General features: G+C 36.2%; 1 protein-coding gene across 4 annotated transcripts in view; it reads right to left on the bottom strand.

Annotated features, from left to right (window-relative positions):
* Window positions 1-6244: 6244 nt before the first annotated feature.
* LOC135200339 (transcription factor MafK-like) overlaps window positions 6245-17640 on the bottom strand; it is a 30845-nt gene continuing 19449 nt past the window's right edge. For 2 of the 4 annotated variants that reach the window (XM_064228910.1, XM_064228911.1), the window contains exons 3-5: window positions 14628-14729; window positions 8018-8184; window positions 6245-6848 (exon numbers count right to left, since the gene is read on the bottom strand). In XM_064228910.1, the coding sequence (XP_064084980.1) occupies window positions 6650-6848; window positions 8018-8184; window positions 14628-14648 (387 nt within the window). In that variant the 5' untranslated portion in view covers window positions 14649-14729 and the 3' untranslated portion in view covers window positions 6245-6649. The remainder of the gene's footprint in view (window positions 6849-8017; window positions 8185-14627; window positions 14730-17640) is intronic. The other 2 variants (XM_064228913.1, XM_064228912.1) reach the window with 1 other exon arrangement.

The raw sequence follows: 17640 nt of genomic DNA, 5'->3' as shown, positions 1-17640 counted from the left end.
TATTTTGTTTGTTTCCTCCAATACATGCTGAGAATTAGGAACTTGGTATTCATAAAATAGATGAATAGGATGTAGAATCATAAGGGAGTTGTGAATGGAAAATCACGCTTCACACTTGGGAGTCCTGGACATGAACCATTTTGCCACCCTCTCTAAGAACATTTCAATTTTAACTAATTTACTCCTGTTCACAACCAAAAGCATTTAAATATTTAATCCCCTTGAGGGTTGGCAGATACCTTCAGATGATCAGGAAAAGGGACTTGAAAGGAGTGTGAGTGAGACTTCTCAGGAGAAAGATCCCACACAGGAGGCGTGAGTTCTCTTAGAGAACAGGATTGTTCAAAACTTGAATGAGACTTCCCAGAGGGTGGTAGTGTACTTCATGCATTCACTGCAAGCATTACTTAAAAGTTCTTTGCTTTGTAATTAGGAACCAGCTGCAACTTGTTCCTTTACTATACCTCCTTTCCCCTTACTTTTTACCATCTACTAACAACAGATTTATAGCGTGGCCTCTAATCTATAATCAGTTCTCAGTCTTGTCTGTGGGACACACACTGTGCTTCCTACACACATTACTCCCCAACTATGCCTCTGCCATCAGGCTGCCTCCCCATACCTATGAGAGATACCATTATGATGCCATAAATCGCCAAGTTCCAGTTAATGTCTGTTTTCGCTAGTTGAAAACCCCCCCCCCCAACCTATAACCGGTTACTGCCTATGTCTTTTCGCTAGTTGAAACCCCCCCCCCCCCCCAACCTATAACCGGTTACTGCCTTATACTTCATTAATTTCATAGTCTACCATCTTACTTTCCAATTTCTGTTACACCTTTCAAACCTTTTGTTGTTTCTAATGGACCTCGGTAGTTCCTACTGCTTAAGGTATTTTGCAGTGTCCCTTAGCTGTAACCCCTTCTTTCCTTTTACTGTACCTACAGTAATATTCTCCCCATCTTGCTATGCACCCTCTCCTATTTTCATCATGCAACTGTCAGGTTTTCCTCTTACTACACCTTGCTACTATCATGTCCCCTTTCAATGGTTTGTTTGTTTGTTTTGTATGGTGCTTTTATGTTGCAGGGACCAGTGGTGAATGTCTTCATAGGTACCGTGAGAATATAAAACTTATGTCAAATCCCTCTGGGGATGATAATTTAGGCTTGAATTCTTCATCTCACATTTTTGTTTTAAAGTTTGTCACGACCCTCCCTCAAGTTCAGTATACACAGACCAGTGTGTGTGATATCTCATTTGGCAGCACATCTAACCTCTATCCCTCCACTAGTGGCATTACCTCCCCGTCCTTCTCACCAGCTCTAGAGGATAACAACTGGTAGGGAGGAAAAGTGGAATGTTGCATGTAATCAAATAGGTGAGGATTCCCCATGCCTTTCTTTCTGCCTGGACCTGCTCACGCATATGAAATCCAACTTTATCCCTCGGTGACAAAGAGGGAGTCTGAAGACCTTATGTGACATTATAGGGAAGCTGTCTCTGGTTAACTTCTCCAATATTGGTGATGGCTAAGTCCTTGAACCTGGAAACAGTGTCGAAAGAGCTGAGTTGCATTTTATTTGCTTGGCCCCTTCGAAGGAACAAAGAGATACTGTACCTTTTTGCTGCTAAGTTCACTCCTGTTGCAGGTCCTTTGCGGATATGTTTTTGTCAGTTGTCAAGAAGTGAAGATTGATCTCTCGTGAAAAGAGGACTGAAGAAACATGATCTTTGCTGTTATCCATATGACCACAAGTCTTGCCTTATTTATTTATTTATTTTTTTTTTTTGCAACTTGGTATGGCTGATCTAGGCAAATAAAAATAAGGCTATTTTGCTCAGTAAAGGTAGGGCAAAATCTCCAAAGTGTATGATGATTGTCAAGACATGACTGGTGTGCAAGAGGTGAGATGTAACAGAGCAGGAACAAAATTATCTGTAGTGACCCAGCAAAAAGTACATAATAGTGCAATGTTAGAGTTGAAATAAAAATGAGTAGGCAAACTTGTCCATGATACCTAAAAAATTTTTTTTTACTTGCTCACCTGAAAGACAATATTGTACATGAGTAAATTGCAAAATATTGTAATATCAACCAATTCCCACTCAAATGCTTCATTAACACATCACAACCTAGATCTTTTGTGCTGATAATCATGAGATACATCATCTAGCTAAATACTTGTTTGCCTTTTACTTCTTGTCTCCTCTCTCCAATATCTTCTTGATTGGCTATCTTTATCTTCCTTAAATTTTCACCAGTTAAGAGAAATTCTTTGGATGAGCCTTATAAATCTAAAAATGTGATTAAATGGCCTCAAATTTATGTTAATGATTTGAATCTTCACAAGAATTTGTTCATACGTGGAACAAACCTTTGGTCTTAACAATAGGATAATCTAAAGCGCCAAGCCGGGAAAGCGGTTAAAACAAAAATTGTACAAGAATTTGTGGCATCTGGCAACTCATGCGTATACAAGGTAGACGTTGGTCACTGACTAGGCTTCGAACCACGTGATGCACCAGACTTTCTTCAACCGCCTTGGAGACTTTTCTTTTGCTTTGCTCTAACCCAAGCCATTTTTTTTTTGAAGCATGTGCCTGTTTTTATATATTTATTCAGCCCAGAAGTTCCATAGATGTCAACGTTTTTAGACAGCATGCTTGTTTCGCATGTTGGCCCTCCTTGGGACAGATGCAATTGCAGTAGTGCCTAAACCATTTGGTTTTAGGATCAGAGCTATCATTTCCTGGAACTTCATCCTCTTCTTTGCAGAAGGCATGATTTGGCTTGTTTTTCTGAACTTATGGTACATTTTAGTTAGTGACATAACTTTTCAAAAATAGTGTGATTTTTGCTTTATCCTTGAAAGTTAACTAATACTGATAATAAATAGCTCCACGAACACTACCCAGAGGATATACCTGATATGACATTAATAAAGCTGCTATGCTGGCCATCAAAACAGAATTTTTGGGTTCTGCCTATTGAAAATTCATTTAAAATGTTAATAAAAGATCCACCAGTTCCTAATGCTGGTAGCAGGTTATTATCTTCAACAAACTTACAAAGATGCTAAGAGAGCAACATCTCAAATCTTAGATAAACAAGGGTAATTGTAACAGGCATATGCTCAGAGGACTTAAGGACGGACTTAGTCCCTTAGGTATTGCAGCAGTGTTGCCCTTTTTCCAGACAAGAGGGCAAACTTGCAAATCCAACTAATCCTCTGAAAGTTGTACTAATCCTAAGAGCAATGAAATCAACAGTTTCTTAAAGACAGATGGGAAAGATCCCATTAGGATCTAAGAATATGTCTCCATAATTGCCATGACCCAGTAGCAAGTTTTGACTTCTCTAGACCTGAGGGTCAATGAAGATTACTTAGGCACTGCAATGTATGGTTGCAGCAACACCATGGTCTCAACACACTGCTCATAAAGACTTGACTTGAAAGTTTTGCTTTCTGTTTAGGGCAATATACAGCAGTTCCATCAGCTCCTACAAGAGGCCTACTCGAATCAACTCCAAAGAGTGACGACTTGAAGGTATACCACCTCTTATAGTCATTTCCACTGGAGTGCAGATTTTCACGGTCTTGTAATACACTCCTTCAGCTCTCTGATAGACAACCCAAGCTTGACTTCTACACTGAATGAAATTACACTACAAAAAGTCTTGACTGATTCTTCTTCCATAAACGATAAGACTGTTTTTCATGGTAGGTAAAATAAGTTTTTCACTCAAAGGGTGTGGACAACACAAGCAGCAAAAAGACCAAAAACAAATGAACACTACTCGGACAGTGAGTGCTGGAGAGTTCGAGATTGAAGGCATTTGCATCAAGTTCTTGCCAGTCTAGGCAGATGACATGTTTTTGTACTGCTAGAGACTTCGGGTTTAAATTTTTCTCACATTTTCAATCTGAGGGTTTTCAAATCTGGTTACCCAAAACATGTATATGTCTAAGCTGACATAAGTGGAACTGCAGCATAAGACAGAACTATTTTCAAGTGAGACTGAATGATGTGGGTTTGGATAAAGGAACATGAATTCTGCCAAATCCTACAATTAACGTTGCTGGGTGCCAAGGAATACTGGATGCTAGACTTCTTTAACTAATCTTTTCTTCTATATCACACACTTGTTTCTCTCCAAAGTTTCACAATACATATGTGACAAGATTGAAAGTTCTGGAAGCAACTCAAACAATGAAATTTGCTCACTATCATTTGTAAATATACATTCATATAAACTTGACAAACGTGAATTAAGCTATCCACTTTAGTAGAGAATTAATAAATCAGATCAAGGACTATAATGAAATGTCAGGGAAAAAATTTTTTCAACATTAAAAAGTTCCTACTGAAATTATGTTAACTATAAAGAAATTCTGTAGTGAGCATGTAACCCTCTCTCTTGTATACTGTATATACCTACAAGGACAAATAATGTTGGTGAATTATGAATAGTTACACAATACAAAATTGGTACATGATCACAGTTTTATAAGGATATATTTAAATTATATTACAGTATTAATTATGCATTTTAGGGTTTGAAGACAAGGTTGAAAGTAGGATAAAAGCAACCTGGGATTAACAGAGGGGTAGTGTGTGGAAAAAGGACAAAGCAACTAAGATCTGTTGTAACGTGATCAGACCAGTGATAATACATGTTCAAAAACATGGGTATTAAGGAGGAAGAACAGAACTGAGGATGTTGGGGTGGATTTCGGGATCTTGCTGCATGTGAGAGGCTGAAAAATGAAGAAATTAGTAAAGTGCTGGGATGGTCAAGACTACTGATTTGACAGAGTTGAGACTGAGATGGTTTGGGCATGTAATCAAGATGAGAGGAGTGAAGAGGTCTTGGAAGGAACCTGTTAAGGGCAGAAGGTCAAGAGGGAGGTACGAGATTAGATGACGAGATAAAAGTAAAGGGGGATTTGAAGAAGAAATGCATCAAGGCAGTTGAACCCTTGGCTTACAGTTTATCCAGTCCTTTATATTGACAGATCTCCATCTAACTTCACTGTTTACAAACCTATTATCACTATTCTAATAATGAATTCCATTTTATTCATGTCAAAGCTACGCTAAAATGTATTCTCACAATATTTCTGCTATTTACAATTATGGTTAAATTGCTAAACTTGAATTCAGCAGGATCATAAGGAAAACATTCGTTATGGCATAACTGACACACCAAGGGGTACACTTAGTTTGCATAAGGCAGTACAAGTAACATTTACTCACTCTTTCTGACCCATACATACTGCATACACAAAAAGAATGTTAACATTACATCTGAACTGATGTCTTATAACAGTGTTAAATCACTGCTTTACAATTACAATCTTTAAATATCTGCATTATACAACAGAGTCATACATTCATACATATTGACTTTACAAACAATTAATATAATTATGAATGAATAGTAATACAGTTGTTTTTATATGCACATAAAAATGAATTTACTGGTATCCTAAAACCTAAATGAAAGGCTATAGATTCTTCATTAAAAACTGGAACTTTCCACAAATTGGACAGTATTTGTCTTCACTTCTAGCTTTCCGTAGTCTGTATGATGTTCTGCACCTTCCCCTTGGTTAGTGTCTTGCCACTTCTCTGATTGCTTTTCCTTCCTTTGCATCATGTGCCCAAACCATCTAAATCTTATTTTTCAATCTGAACTTTCTCATCTGTAAAATGACCTTCCTGGTACTGATGACATTACCTTCAACATTTATAGTGCAGGGATATTTTTGGAATTTCTTCCATTTTCTTTGGATGTCTCCTATTCTCTTGTATGTGACCCCATTTCTGCTCTGTATACGTGAACAGACAGTTCTTACATATGAATAGTAAAACTATTGCTGTTTCCTAATGGGATGCTCTTAATTTCAAATAGTATACTGTAAAGTATATAGCTAAGGTTGCACAATATTCTAGCTCCTTTACTGTGAATCTCTTGAATGGTTCTTCTTATACATGCCACAAATTGGCAACTTTTTCTCCGTTTACAGTTACACATCATCTAAGTGGCTCGTTTCCCCTGTTCAGACCACACATCTTCACTTGCTTTCCCTCAGGTAATTATACCCTCAGTTTTCCTTGTAAGTGAGCCAGAGCTTTCACCTCCATTCCATTCTTTCACCTACATTATATTACCAAGACCACTTCCTCGTATCCTACAAATAAGAAATGTCGTAGGAATTTCAAGAATCATAATTCAGTTCTAGTTAAACTATTTAATATTAACCATAATTATATTTCGATATATTTTTAAATAATTTATGAGCTTAAAAATACACTTAACTTACCCTTATAAAATTTGTTCCATCTAATAAGATGAAACATTTGTACGAAAATACATAACTCAAGAAAAGGTTTTTGTAAAGTTTACACCACAAAGCTAAGTAGCAAAATCATTCCTGCAGATACCAGTAAAACATTACTTAGGCAATACAGTAATTATTACAAGAAGTCACGTTTTCTTTTTTTCAGAAAAACAAGTATGTAACACCTATGTTTTATGAGAAAAGCATTAGTTATTTCAAGCAACACAAACTAAACAAAATGGCAAAATAAAATAAGATATACTTTCCAGGAATATTAAAATGATCACTTTTCACTCTACATCAAAGTGTTTCTAAATCTGGTGGTAGAGGAATATTTTTTAAATTGGCAAACTTCTTTAAAGCCTCATAGTTCTGGTAGAGCCGGTCAATTTCAGACCTCATGCTCAAGTTTTCATTCACTAGTTTCTCAATATCAATTTGCTCTGTAGTTCTTTCCGACTCCAGTTCATCCTTCTGTTCTATTCTTTTGATGCGACAACTGAAAGAAAAAACAACATGTGTTAGTAACTACGTACTATACAAAAATATTAAAAAACAGTCATAAGGAAAATGCTGCTTTAAATATTTTTACATAGAATCTGGATATTTTTACATAGAATCTGGAAAATTTGATTGTTTGTTTGTATGGTGCTTTTACGTTGCATGGAACCAGTGATTATTCAGCAACGGGACCAACGGCTTTACGTGACTTCCGAACCACGTCGAGAGTGAACTTCTATCACCAGAAATACACATCTCTCACTCCTCAATGGAATGGCCGAGAATCGAACCCGCGACCACTGAGGTTAGACGCAAACACCATACCAACCACGCCACTGAGGCGCTTTGGAAAATTTGAAGAACAATTGAAATGAGCAAATTAAAAAAAGTAAATTTTCAAGCAACTGCATCAAACATGTCGGGTTGGGTAACAATAAGGTATCTGTATGATAATCTCCTTACCAAGAGAATAGGTGCCTAAAGAAATTGTTGCTGGTTTTACTATACATTTTTTTTATTCAACTTTCACCACCTGCTTATGAAGTAGCTGACAAAGCTGTTGTGCTCCTAAGGGTTAATGAAGGTTAGGTCACTGCCTGGCCAGATCCTGGTCTTCATATATAACATTTTTTTTCAACTGAACAGTTTCTCTTTATGTCCTTGTGTATCAGATACAATATACTGTATTGTTAATTTTCAATAAAATGTAAACAATAGGCTATTAATTTTCAATAAAAATATACTCTTTTGTTTTTATAATTGTTTCATAATAGTATATACTCTTGTGTCCTTATAATTGTTTTGTAACTACTCTTTTGTCATAATTGTTTCAACAATTTTAATTTCTTTTCTATGTTTTATTACTTGGTTCATACTCTCTATATTTATATTTATTATTACCAAATGTTAATAGTAAGATGGAAGTTGAATGCATACACCTTTGCTTTATAAAAAAAAAAATACTGAATATCCTTAAAAAATGCAAAGGGAACAATCATGTCATCTTATTTCTATTACTGACTGTTATGTAACAGGTAAAATACAGTATAACCATAACTTTACTCAATATTCTACACTAAATATTAATTTCACAATTCATTAAGATTTTAAAATGACCAGTTTTAAAACAACTCACTCTAACTTAAGACTAGGTTAAATTCGTCATACCTCGCAGCATATCCTCGATTTTTTAGTGTTCTTCGTCGCTGTTTCATTTTGATTATATCTTCTCTGTTGAGGCCACGCAGTTTCAACTGGCGGTTTAAGTCCCTTACACTAATGCTGACAAGTTCATCATCACTGATGTCACATGGGGGCGGTGACAGGGGTGGTTCCTGGTCAAAGCAACACACTGATTGTTCTGACTTAATGATATTTACATGGAGGAAATATCACATCTTCATGAAAGAGCTCAACTAAAATTAAGTTATATTAAAATGTTAACTCTGGAGAGAAAAAATCAATAAGTAAGCAACACTGGACAAAGAAAAAATCAATAAGTAATCAACAAAGTCTAAGGGATAATTAATATCATTTGGTAACAAAAGTTTTTAGATGGTGATAAGATAATATATGCTCTACATCTTAGGGTATAACAAGGCTATATTTTATGCAGAAATCTATGAATTTCATAACCTAGGTTACAGTGTACAATTCCTGCCCTTTAAACCCTTTGATGTTTAAAGGGTGTCAATTTTTCATTAATTTCCATACGGCTGAGAGTTTGATGGCATCAAATGATGTTTTCCAGATTATAATGTTAGCAAACTTCCATTCATCAGCTTCAAAATGGCACCATAACCAGCGCACCACGAATAATAAATTTACAATAAGTGATAAAAGATAAATACATCACTGCTATGGTCGTAAGCTGTTGTTATGATTTGCCACAGACAAAATTTGGAATCACCTGAGTCTTACAGAGTTAATAAAACAATAAGAACCTACAAATGTAGAGTGAGAAATCGTCAAGTAACTTGCCTAGTTAATAAAGAAAAAATTAATTGAATATTAACATTATTATTTAGAGTACATTTTGACTCCACACTTATCACTAACTGGCCTTTGCATCTTCTTTGAGAAAAGAGGAGGTAAACTGGAGAAATTTTCTGCTCAGGTTTCAGCATAACTTGTTTTTACTCTCTTGCCTCATAATCATAGAGTAATCAAGACTACTGTATATGAGGAATAAAAGCAATCCATTCAATTAATTTTTGCTAGATTATCAAACAATTTTTTCTGCTTTCCTGATATAGGAGCACTACAATCCCATAAATTTACTTTGAAATTTTTTCCCCTCAACACAGTCTGTTGTGCTTTAAATTTTAAAGTGCTGAGCCACTGGTCAAGGTTTGGAAAGGAATCAAAATAAGATTAATATTGGCACATGCAATATACCATAGAATAATAGTTCCTGTACTGTCATGAGTCATTCTGACATCCTAGAGATCAATTAATAAATGCCATATATTTATGGGCAGAATAATGTACGGTACAGCCCCACATGACAGTACAGTATACAGGGTAATATAAATCTTAAATGACTGGCAAATATTTATTATACGCTCATTCACAGCTGAGGAACTTGAGAATGCCCGCTAAATTATAAAATGATTTTTATGTTCTCTAAATGCAAAAAACCTATTTCACCCATATTATAGCTTGCCACAGCTAAAAATTAAGTCACCCACTGAAAGAAGTCTTGTGCCTTTTTTAGAGATTATCCTCCAAAGGATAGTCGCTTAATTCAATGTGCACAACTGACATAACTTGCCTTGGAAAGCTCAAGCAGCTGCAGGTACGAGTTCTACTAGAATGGCCAAGAGAAGGGCAATCACAGTAAAATATGGGTTTGTGTGAACATTTAAAAAATACTTTTAAATTTTGTGTCACATTGTACAAAATCTAATTTTACCTATGATGAGTAGTTACTGAGTTGGGAGGTGATGTGCAGGACTTCAGTTCTCTATTCTGATTTCCAAGGTGTCTTTGGGGGTTTTGGTACAATTACCCTAGATGTTGCTCACTACAAACGATAGAATATGCAATGCACTGTTAGAGAAAATAAATCTGTGCCACCTGCATGAGAAAGCAGGCTCCACATCACCTATGGATCAAAAGCATAATTAATGCAAAACAATTACAGATGGGGCTGAAAAAGAACATTAGTTGCTAATGTAGCTAGTTAGTTTTGCTTCCATCAAACTTGGCTATACTTGTAAAGTCATGGTAGTTATGGAGTGAGAAATTTATAGTAATAACAATGACTGTTATGCTGAGAACAAGAATGGGTTCATGAACCCTGACACTTGCAGGTCCTTGAGGTTACAAAAGCACATAGTACTAAATAAAGGCAAGCCCCAATCTGCCAGAGACATCATCATTCACCTGGCCTTGGCAACATCATCAGTAACTTAGCCTTCTCCCAATAACAAATGGGCAGAATACAGAATTCTTTCATTTATGTTTGATTGTGTCTACCTCCCACAGAGATGAATGCAGGTGAAAAGCAAGGTAACCCTTTTAGTCAAGGCTTTGATACCAAAAGGTTGCTATTGCTTATAACAAGCAGTCCTGAATGCTGTGAAATCCTGTAACTTCTGTTCCAGTGAACAAATCAAGTTTGGGAATGTTTTCGGATTGTCATATCCTCATGACAAATGTCAACCCTACTTTATATATCCTGTAATGTCTCCTCCTACCTTAGAGAGAGGGAAAACTAAATTGAAGCTTTCTGTTGTCTTTGAAGATCAAAAACCTACAAACTGAACTTAAACCTACAAAAATCATGGTATGTTTTGTAGGCCTGCAGTTACTTCTGGTCCTTCTTCATTCTTCAAATTGCAGTAATGACCTAATCTGAAACGCTTGCAAATCTTGTCTTCTTCATTGGGGTAATAGGAGTCTTGCAAGACAGGAGCTTCTTGTAATCCCCTGTGTGAATCTTAGTACCCTGTCTCTTCGTGTTAAAGGTACTTTGCTTGTTGTCCATAGAGAATGCACATTGGCTTAGAATTAGTTAGTTCTTCAAGTCTACACCTAGTATAAGAAGCACACAAACTGTATACTTGTTGAAACCTTTCTTCCTTGATGATTAAAGGGTGTGTATAATTATTGTAACCGGGATTTGTGTTGTAAAACTATTGAGTTTCCCCTTTTACCTCTGATCGCATTTCCCCCTCCCCATCACTTGTTGTATTTACCACTTTTTTTTTATAATTTATTTACCATTCTGCTATTGAATCTGTAATTTGTTGCATTTATTGATTTGTGCGCCCTGCCTGTAGCATGAATGTGATTTCTTAACATGAATTGAGGTTTGTAAACGATCCATGGGACCTAATCCCTCGTTTTTTTTTTAGGAGAAGGGGAATAAAGCAAGGAATGAAAGGTGGCGGTTTTTCTTTGAGTCATCCCCCCCCAACAAAAAGGGTGATTATGTTGCACAGAGGCCTCACTGAGGCAGATTAAACAAAGGATAAAGCAAAGTTACACTTAGTTCTCCTATTAGAAGTAGCAAAGATGAAATCTCAAACAAAACACAGACAAAGATGTCCTCCTCGTAAGCTGTGAACTGGCTCACCTGGTGAGAAACCCGGTAGTAAGAATTTTCAACTTGTGTGGGTTCTGGGAAATGGAAGATCTGAGATACGTTATGCCAGAACACATGGCATCACAAATTGAAGAATGGGAATGGACATATCCAAACACGTCTGTTTTGAAGGAACTATCAATACCCTGCTGACTTATAACAATGGCACTGTTATGGCTACTGAACTGCTCAGTCACATCTAGTTTCTGAGCTGTTTCAGTATCTCTGATCACACTCAACTCTATTCATAGACAAACGCTGTTTGCTAAAGGAAATATTTTCATATTGTATACCTATGTGGTCAGTCACTAACATGGTCAATATTTTCCTAAATCATAGCATATGTACTTGTGTAAACCAAACATCAATTGTGCAAGAAGAGGTGCTAACATTTCAATGACTAGTATCTGCAAGGACACACTCCTTCGTGAAGCTTCTATGCCTATGAGTAGTGCTGTCATCACAATTCTGAACCTGTGCAACAGCAGGGTAACAAGTTACAAACAGACACACACACTTCTACTGAAAAGTGCTGTGGCAACCACTACGCAAAAGGTTTGATCTTAAATGCCAGGCATACACAACAATTTTCCTGGTAAACCCCTGTAAGTACCCTGCACATGATTAATTAAAAAGCAAGATGCCATTCAAAGCAATTATCATAACACTGCTACGATTACGTACTTTGGTTAGCTACTAAATAGTAAACTAATACCATGTGATGAAAAGTACAGAAGCAGGGATGGCATACACAACTACCACCACTTAATTTTCAGTATTGCAATTAAAGATAAATAATGAGCTCTAAACTTCATGAAATAACTACATAATACAAAACCACACTTGTAATCCTGTAGTATAGAAATTATACAGTAACAGCAAAAACCTTCAACAAAAACACTAATCTTCCCAAATATGACTTGTCTCGTAAATGTAAACAAGTCACAATCATAACTTATAAACACAATTATAATACAAGAAAAGAGCACTAAAGGACAAGGGTCAAAATATGCAGAAAATATAATCTAAGTATTTTGTATGTTTATACAAAGTTCATAACTTGTCAAAAAAATGACTAACCAAGTTGAATATGAAATGAACTTACTACAGGATAATAATTTAGGGGATAAACTTAAATGTTAAATGTCCACAAAAATAATGCTTTCTTAGCATAATACATGTTTTTTTATGCAAACCCATTAGTGATCATATTTTGCCTTGTTTCTATGGCCATGAAGTTCCGCTCACACTAAATACCCCATTCCACAACATAGATCGCTCTACACCTGCCCCATCCCTGGATAGACGTCTGTTTCACCCTCACTTCACCAAGCGGCTCAGGAATGTCAACATCTGTACTGCTGTCTTTCCCACATTACTAATGCTGCTAGACTTTGGCCATCTTCATTCCACTTATACGATTCAATTTCAAATAATAAATAACACTTTTAATCTCTCCTTATGAGGGTGAAGATTGAAGAATAAAAAGCTATAATCTGGTCTCTGTGGTGGCTGAATTGAATCGATTATCGAAGTTAGGCCATATGCAAAGCACTTGGAGACCTATGAGATCAAGCACGGAAATTAAATCATTTTTGGAAACCTCTGTTTACCTGCGCCTATCTGATTACTTAGGCCGAGTTTCTTCACAGCAATAACCTACAACTGACTAATTTACTAATTTACTGGTTACTGTAGAAATGTAAAGCCTCTACTGTGAATATACAGTGTTGATTCAGACAAATTCAGACACAAATCCTAAATACTGACTTGGACTTGGAAGTGTAGACATACTCTGTCTTGGCCTCAATTGGTGTGAACACTAACTGGACCTGGCCTTGGAATTACACACTACAACAATGGCTTCGGGAGCACAATCCAAAACCCTCTTATAAAAAATAAAAGGGAACATCATCAATGAAAACTTTAAAAGCATACAAACTGACACAGAAGAGTATCCTTTACAAGCCAATTATAGGATCATACAAAATACAATGAGAGTTGATGGATGCTTCTTGCAGCAAATGACAACAAGCCACGTTTAACAGGATGAATAACAGCTGGATACAACAGAAGACAGCTTGGCAAACTGGTAAGCAAAAAGGAGTGAGCACACTACCAAGTACAGTACTGTATAACAGTTACATTTGAGATTCTATGAATTAAAAAAAAAAAAAAAAAAAGCTGAAAAGAAAGCAGACACTACCTTTTACTGCCAGGTATCTTTGAGTGGAAGAAAAATGAACTAGGGAAAAAAAACCCTTCTATTCTGGCTTTTTTTTTTTAAGGAAGAATGTAATGTAAAATGATTACATGTGAGATCCAAAGGCATTACAAAGTAATTTCATAGTTTCCTTGTCATTTCATGTGGACAACAGAATTATCCTAAGAAGCATAAGAATGTTTAGTTAGTAACCAAGCCCAACTCGACTGCTTCAGCATTCAACACAGCTGAAAGATTAAACACCATTACAATTAAGTTACTGTGCTTACTCCTAGGCAGAGTAATGCAGTACAAACAGAAAAGGAACAGAATATCAAATGGTAAAAGGTTTTTGAAGGTTAGAACGAAGTCAAGATCTGAAGGAAAATATAACAGAATACACAGCAATCACTGAATACACTGGGCAGTAATCAGACAGTCCAAGCAATTATTAACCAATCTGAAATGGAAATTCAGTGTACAGTAAAGCTAGTAAATAACAAAACACTTGTTAATTTCTCTGCAAAAAGACTTGCAAGAGAAACACTGAGAGCAAACTTGCAGCCAAAATAACTTGTCTTTAATTATACAGAAGATTTATCATAAGAGTCAATGCCTTATTTTCCATTTGAGGAAGAACTATTATTGCATACTAATGAAGTCAGGCAGTAAGCAGCTAATACCTACATCTAATTAATTTGCAACAATCCTGGCCTTTAAATGATCACTGAAAAACAATAGATGATCAGGGCTCGACAGGAACATAGTTTTACTTTGTTCACCACAATTCAATAGCATCCAATCAACAATTGTCAAACGGCAGCTGATGACTGCCTGTGACCAAGGATTGTTAAATGACTGATCAAAAAACTTTTTTTAACTCAAAAACCAAAACAAATTAAAACACTGAACATTAACCATTAAAATCAACACTTCCACTCAGAGTGAATGCAAGTAAAAATATAACAAACAAGTGCACTCACTAGATCGTATAATTCTGCCATGATATGCAACGTCCCTCGTCGTAAACAGAAACTAAGTATGAAGTATGACCTTAACCACAGATCTTTAGGTCATCTCGTGCTCTGAAATATTTACAATTGGATAGAGGTCTACCAGTTCCTATAAGTCCTACATACATATGGATAACTGGTATAATCAATGCAATAAAATGTGTGATGTTGGTCTTCTAAGATGATTACCTTTGGTTAACTTTGCTATCAGGAATGATAATTTTAGAGTAGAGTGTAATTTCACGATTTGCATGGCATTTATTGATCTAAACAGAAGTGTGTATTTTGTTTTTCTCTAGGAATTAAATGGTAAACATGCTGTTTCTGTTGTATTCTGTGTCTGCCCAATTTCTCTATAGTATAGTGATTTTCTGCACAGTATTCAAATTCAAAACATTATTATTATATATAATTTTGGCATTATTACTTTACTTTCCAACTCCTTTTTTACCATCAAAGATAGCATTTACTTAATTAGCATGCTCTCATAACAGGGTAAATTCTGCTGCCATGCAAATTTTCCTATACAGCTTTGATTCAAATTGCTATTTGCATTTAATAAAAAAATATTTTTCTGTATTATAGTACCTCTGTTTTGGCATTATCACCAAATTTCATTGTCATAACATAAGTTTACCATACGCTACTGTACATTTCCCCTGCATATTTTGGATAGGTGACAACATGCCTCTAGTAACCACTGCAGGAGTTACTGGTGAATGAGGAAGACTACGGGTTAAAGTTTTATACTTGCATTCATTAACATATGCTTTTATGTAAACCTTGAGAATCTTTTTTTGCTTCAATCACCTCCACATAACAGAAACTTACAAATATTTCATGAGGCTCTAAAGTATTAGTGCAATGGAGCCTTGTAAAATACAAAATAAAAACAATAATAGAAATAATATGTTTCATTAATGCCACAGAGGGAATAATTTCATATTTTATCTTTTCCATGTTCTGATGATTTCACTATCTAAGGGATATCTCCTTATAAAGTTACTTTTTCTTTAGGGTAAGGGCACAGTTGAGTTCATTTTTCCTTATTTGTTCTACTTTTAACGAATGTACAAAACACTGACTTGCATGTAAACATGGTCACAACCAAGGCTGAGTGGGTACTGGATTAAGGAGGGCTGTAAGATGTTGAGTTATGGTATGTACATTGTCTATCATTAACCTTGATTGGTCAGTTGCCTTTTGCTCTGTACATCTTGCTCTATGAAGGTTCGTAGCTGCAACCTGGCTGGTTTTCTTACGGGTGGATGGGTGGTTGGGGTGTCTTGCTGGAGTCTTTCATGAAGGATGCAATTACCAGTTGGGTTTGGACCTCCTGTGCAGCCCTTTGGTTTTTGACTCAACATTTAAGAAACATCTTACTCTTAATATATGTAGCACCTTGGAGATTCTGAAATTAAAACTATTTGGGGTGCTGTCTAAGAGGAAGCACTGTTAAGTAAGCGGAACCCCTGATTTTACATTGTTTCATTATTGTGCCCTCCTGAACATGGCAAGATATTTCAGATAGCTAAATCATAGTCATTCCAATGTAGGCATTGGGGAATCCATAGATGAGGTGTGGGAAGAGGTAAATCATGTTTGTCTTATTTCAAAGGTTGCAAACCATGAAAGCTGGGTTGATTCTCATCAGGATGTTATCAATTTTCTCAGGTTCTAAAGTGGATGATGAGGTTGGACATAATATCCTGAAGGGCTATTTTTAATTCCCCTACCTTGTATTCAAGTAGCATGGAAGTAAATTTTAAATCTTCGATTCATCATCCTGATTTGAGGAGGCATATCACTGTACGATATTTCAAGAGATTTCATGATTACTTAGTTCACCTCTCTGTTAAAATAACAATTTCTGATCAGCATTTTAGTGGTATACTATAATTCCTTATGGCTAGCCTGCCATGGGTAGGAATGTGAAATTGCCCCTCTATGTAAGTACTGATGGTTGATGATTTGTAATGATCTAGGCATTTACTTTGGCCATTTAAAGCAGTCTGAGATTAATTAGGATATCCATAAATTATAGCTTTGAATGTAGCAGTGAGGTCCCAGATGTCAGCCCCACCTCAAATCTTCATGCCATCACTGTACCACACACACCCAATGAGTACAACTGATACACTGAGGCTGTACATGAAGAAGACTCACTGATGAGTGACACCCATATAAAACCTGGTGAAGATAATGCCCAGAGGAAAACAAACTGCCACATCAGTTGGTGTGTATGTGCTCTCTGTGAGTGCTGAATATCATCTTCATGGTATACACTTTCAGTGAAAATTTCCTGAAGTTGGTGAAGCAAATAGCTTGAAAGTTTTGCAGATGATCAGAGGCTGTACTGATCTAGGACGTAAAGAACTGAGAATTAATTAGGGTTTTGCTAGGTAAAGGTTGCCCAGTTTGGGAAGGTGAGCAGCTCTTCTTACAGTGTTCATAAGCTTTTTGGTGCAGTTGGCTCCACACTGAAATCACAGGTAGGATTCATGTCAAGCCTTTTGGGTTTTATTTATCTCTTAAGATTTCATATGCTTTCAGACTAATTCTCTCAATGCACTAAACATGAATGCTGTTCCTCTGTCAGGATTTCCTACAGCTTTTAGCTGCCACTTATGATTCTCAGAGAAATGCTTTTCCTATCTTTGCCTCTACAGTAAGTGTAAGGGCCTTGACCAAAATTCATGGTTGGAGATCACCGATTGCCCTTGTTCTTAGTGTTAGAAAGTAACCCCTCTACTTTATATCCCATCTTTGGTTATCTTTGGCTTGGAGATATAGTGGCAGTCCAGGGTCTTAATAAGTAGTCTCCATCATGAGTGTGGATGTAAACAGTGTAGTTTTTTTTAATTTTAGATCTGTTTAAGGAATGTATAGGTTGTGTCCATTAAGGTTTGTTTAATTTCCTGATGATGTTAAGAAGAAGCTATCAATAGATTCTTACCACCAGTTATCTTCTAATCCAGGGGGT

Source organism: Macrobrachium nipponense, chromosome 26, assembly GCF_015104395.2.
Source record: "Macrobrachium nipponense isolate FS-2020 chromosome 26, ASM1510439v2, whole genome shotgun sequence".
Classification (NCBI taxonomy): Eukaryota; Metazoa; Arthropoda; class Malacostraca; order Decapoda; family Palaemonidae; genus Macrobrachium; species Macrobrachium nipponense.
Note: the sequence above shows the minus strand (reverse complement) of the source record. Positions and strands in the feature narration are given on the sequence as shown.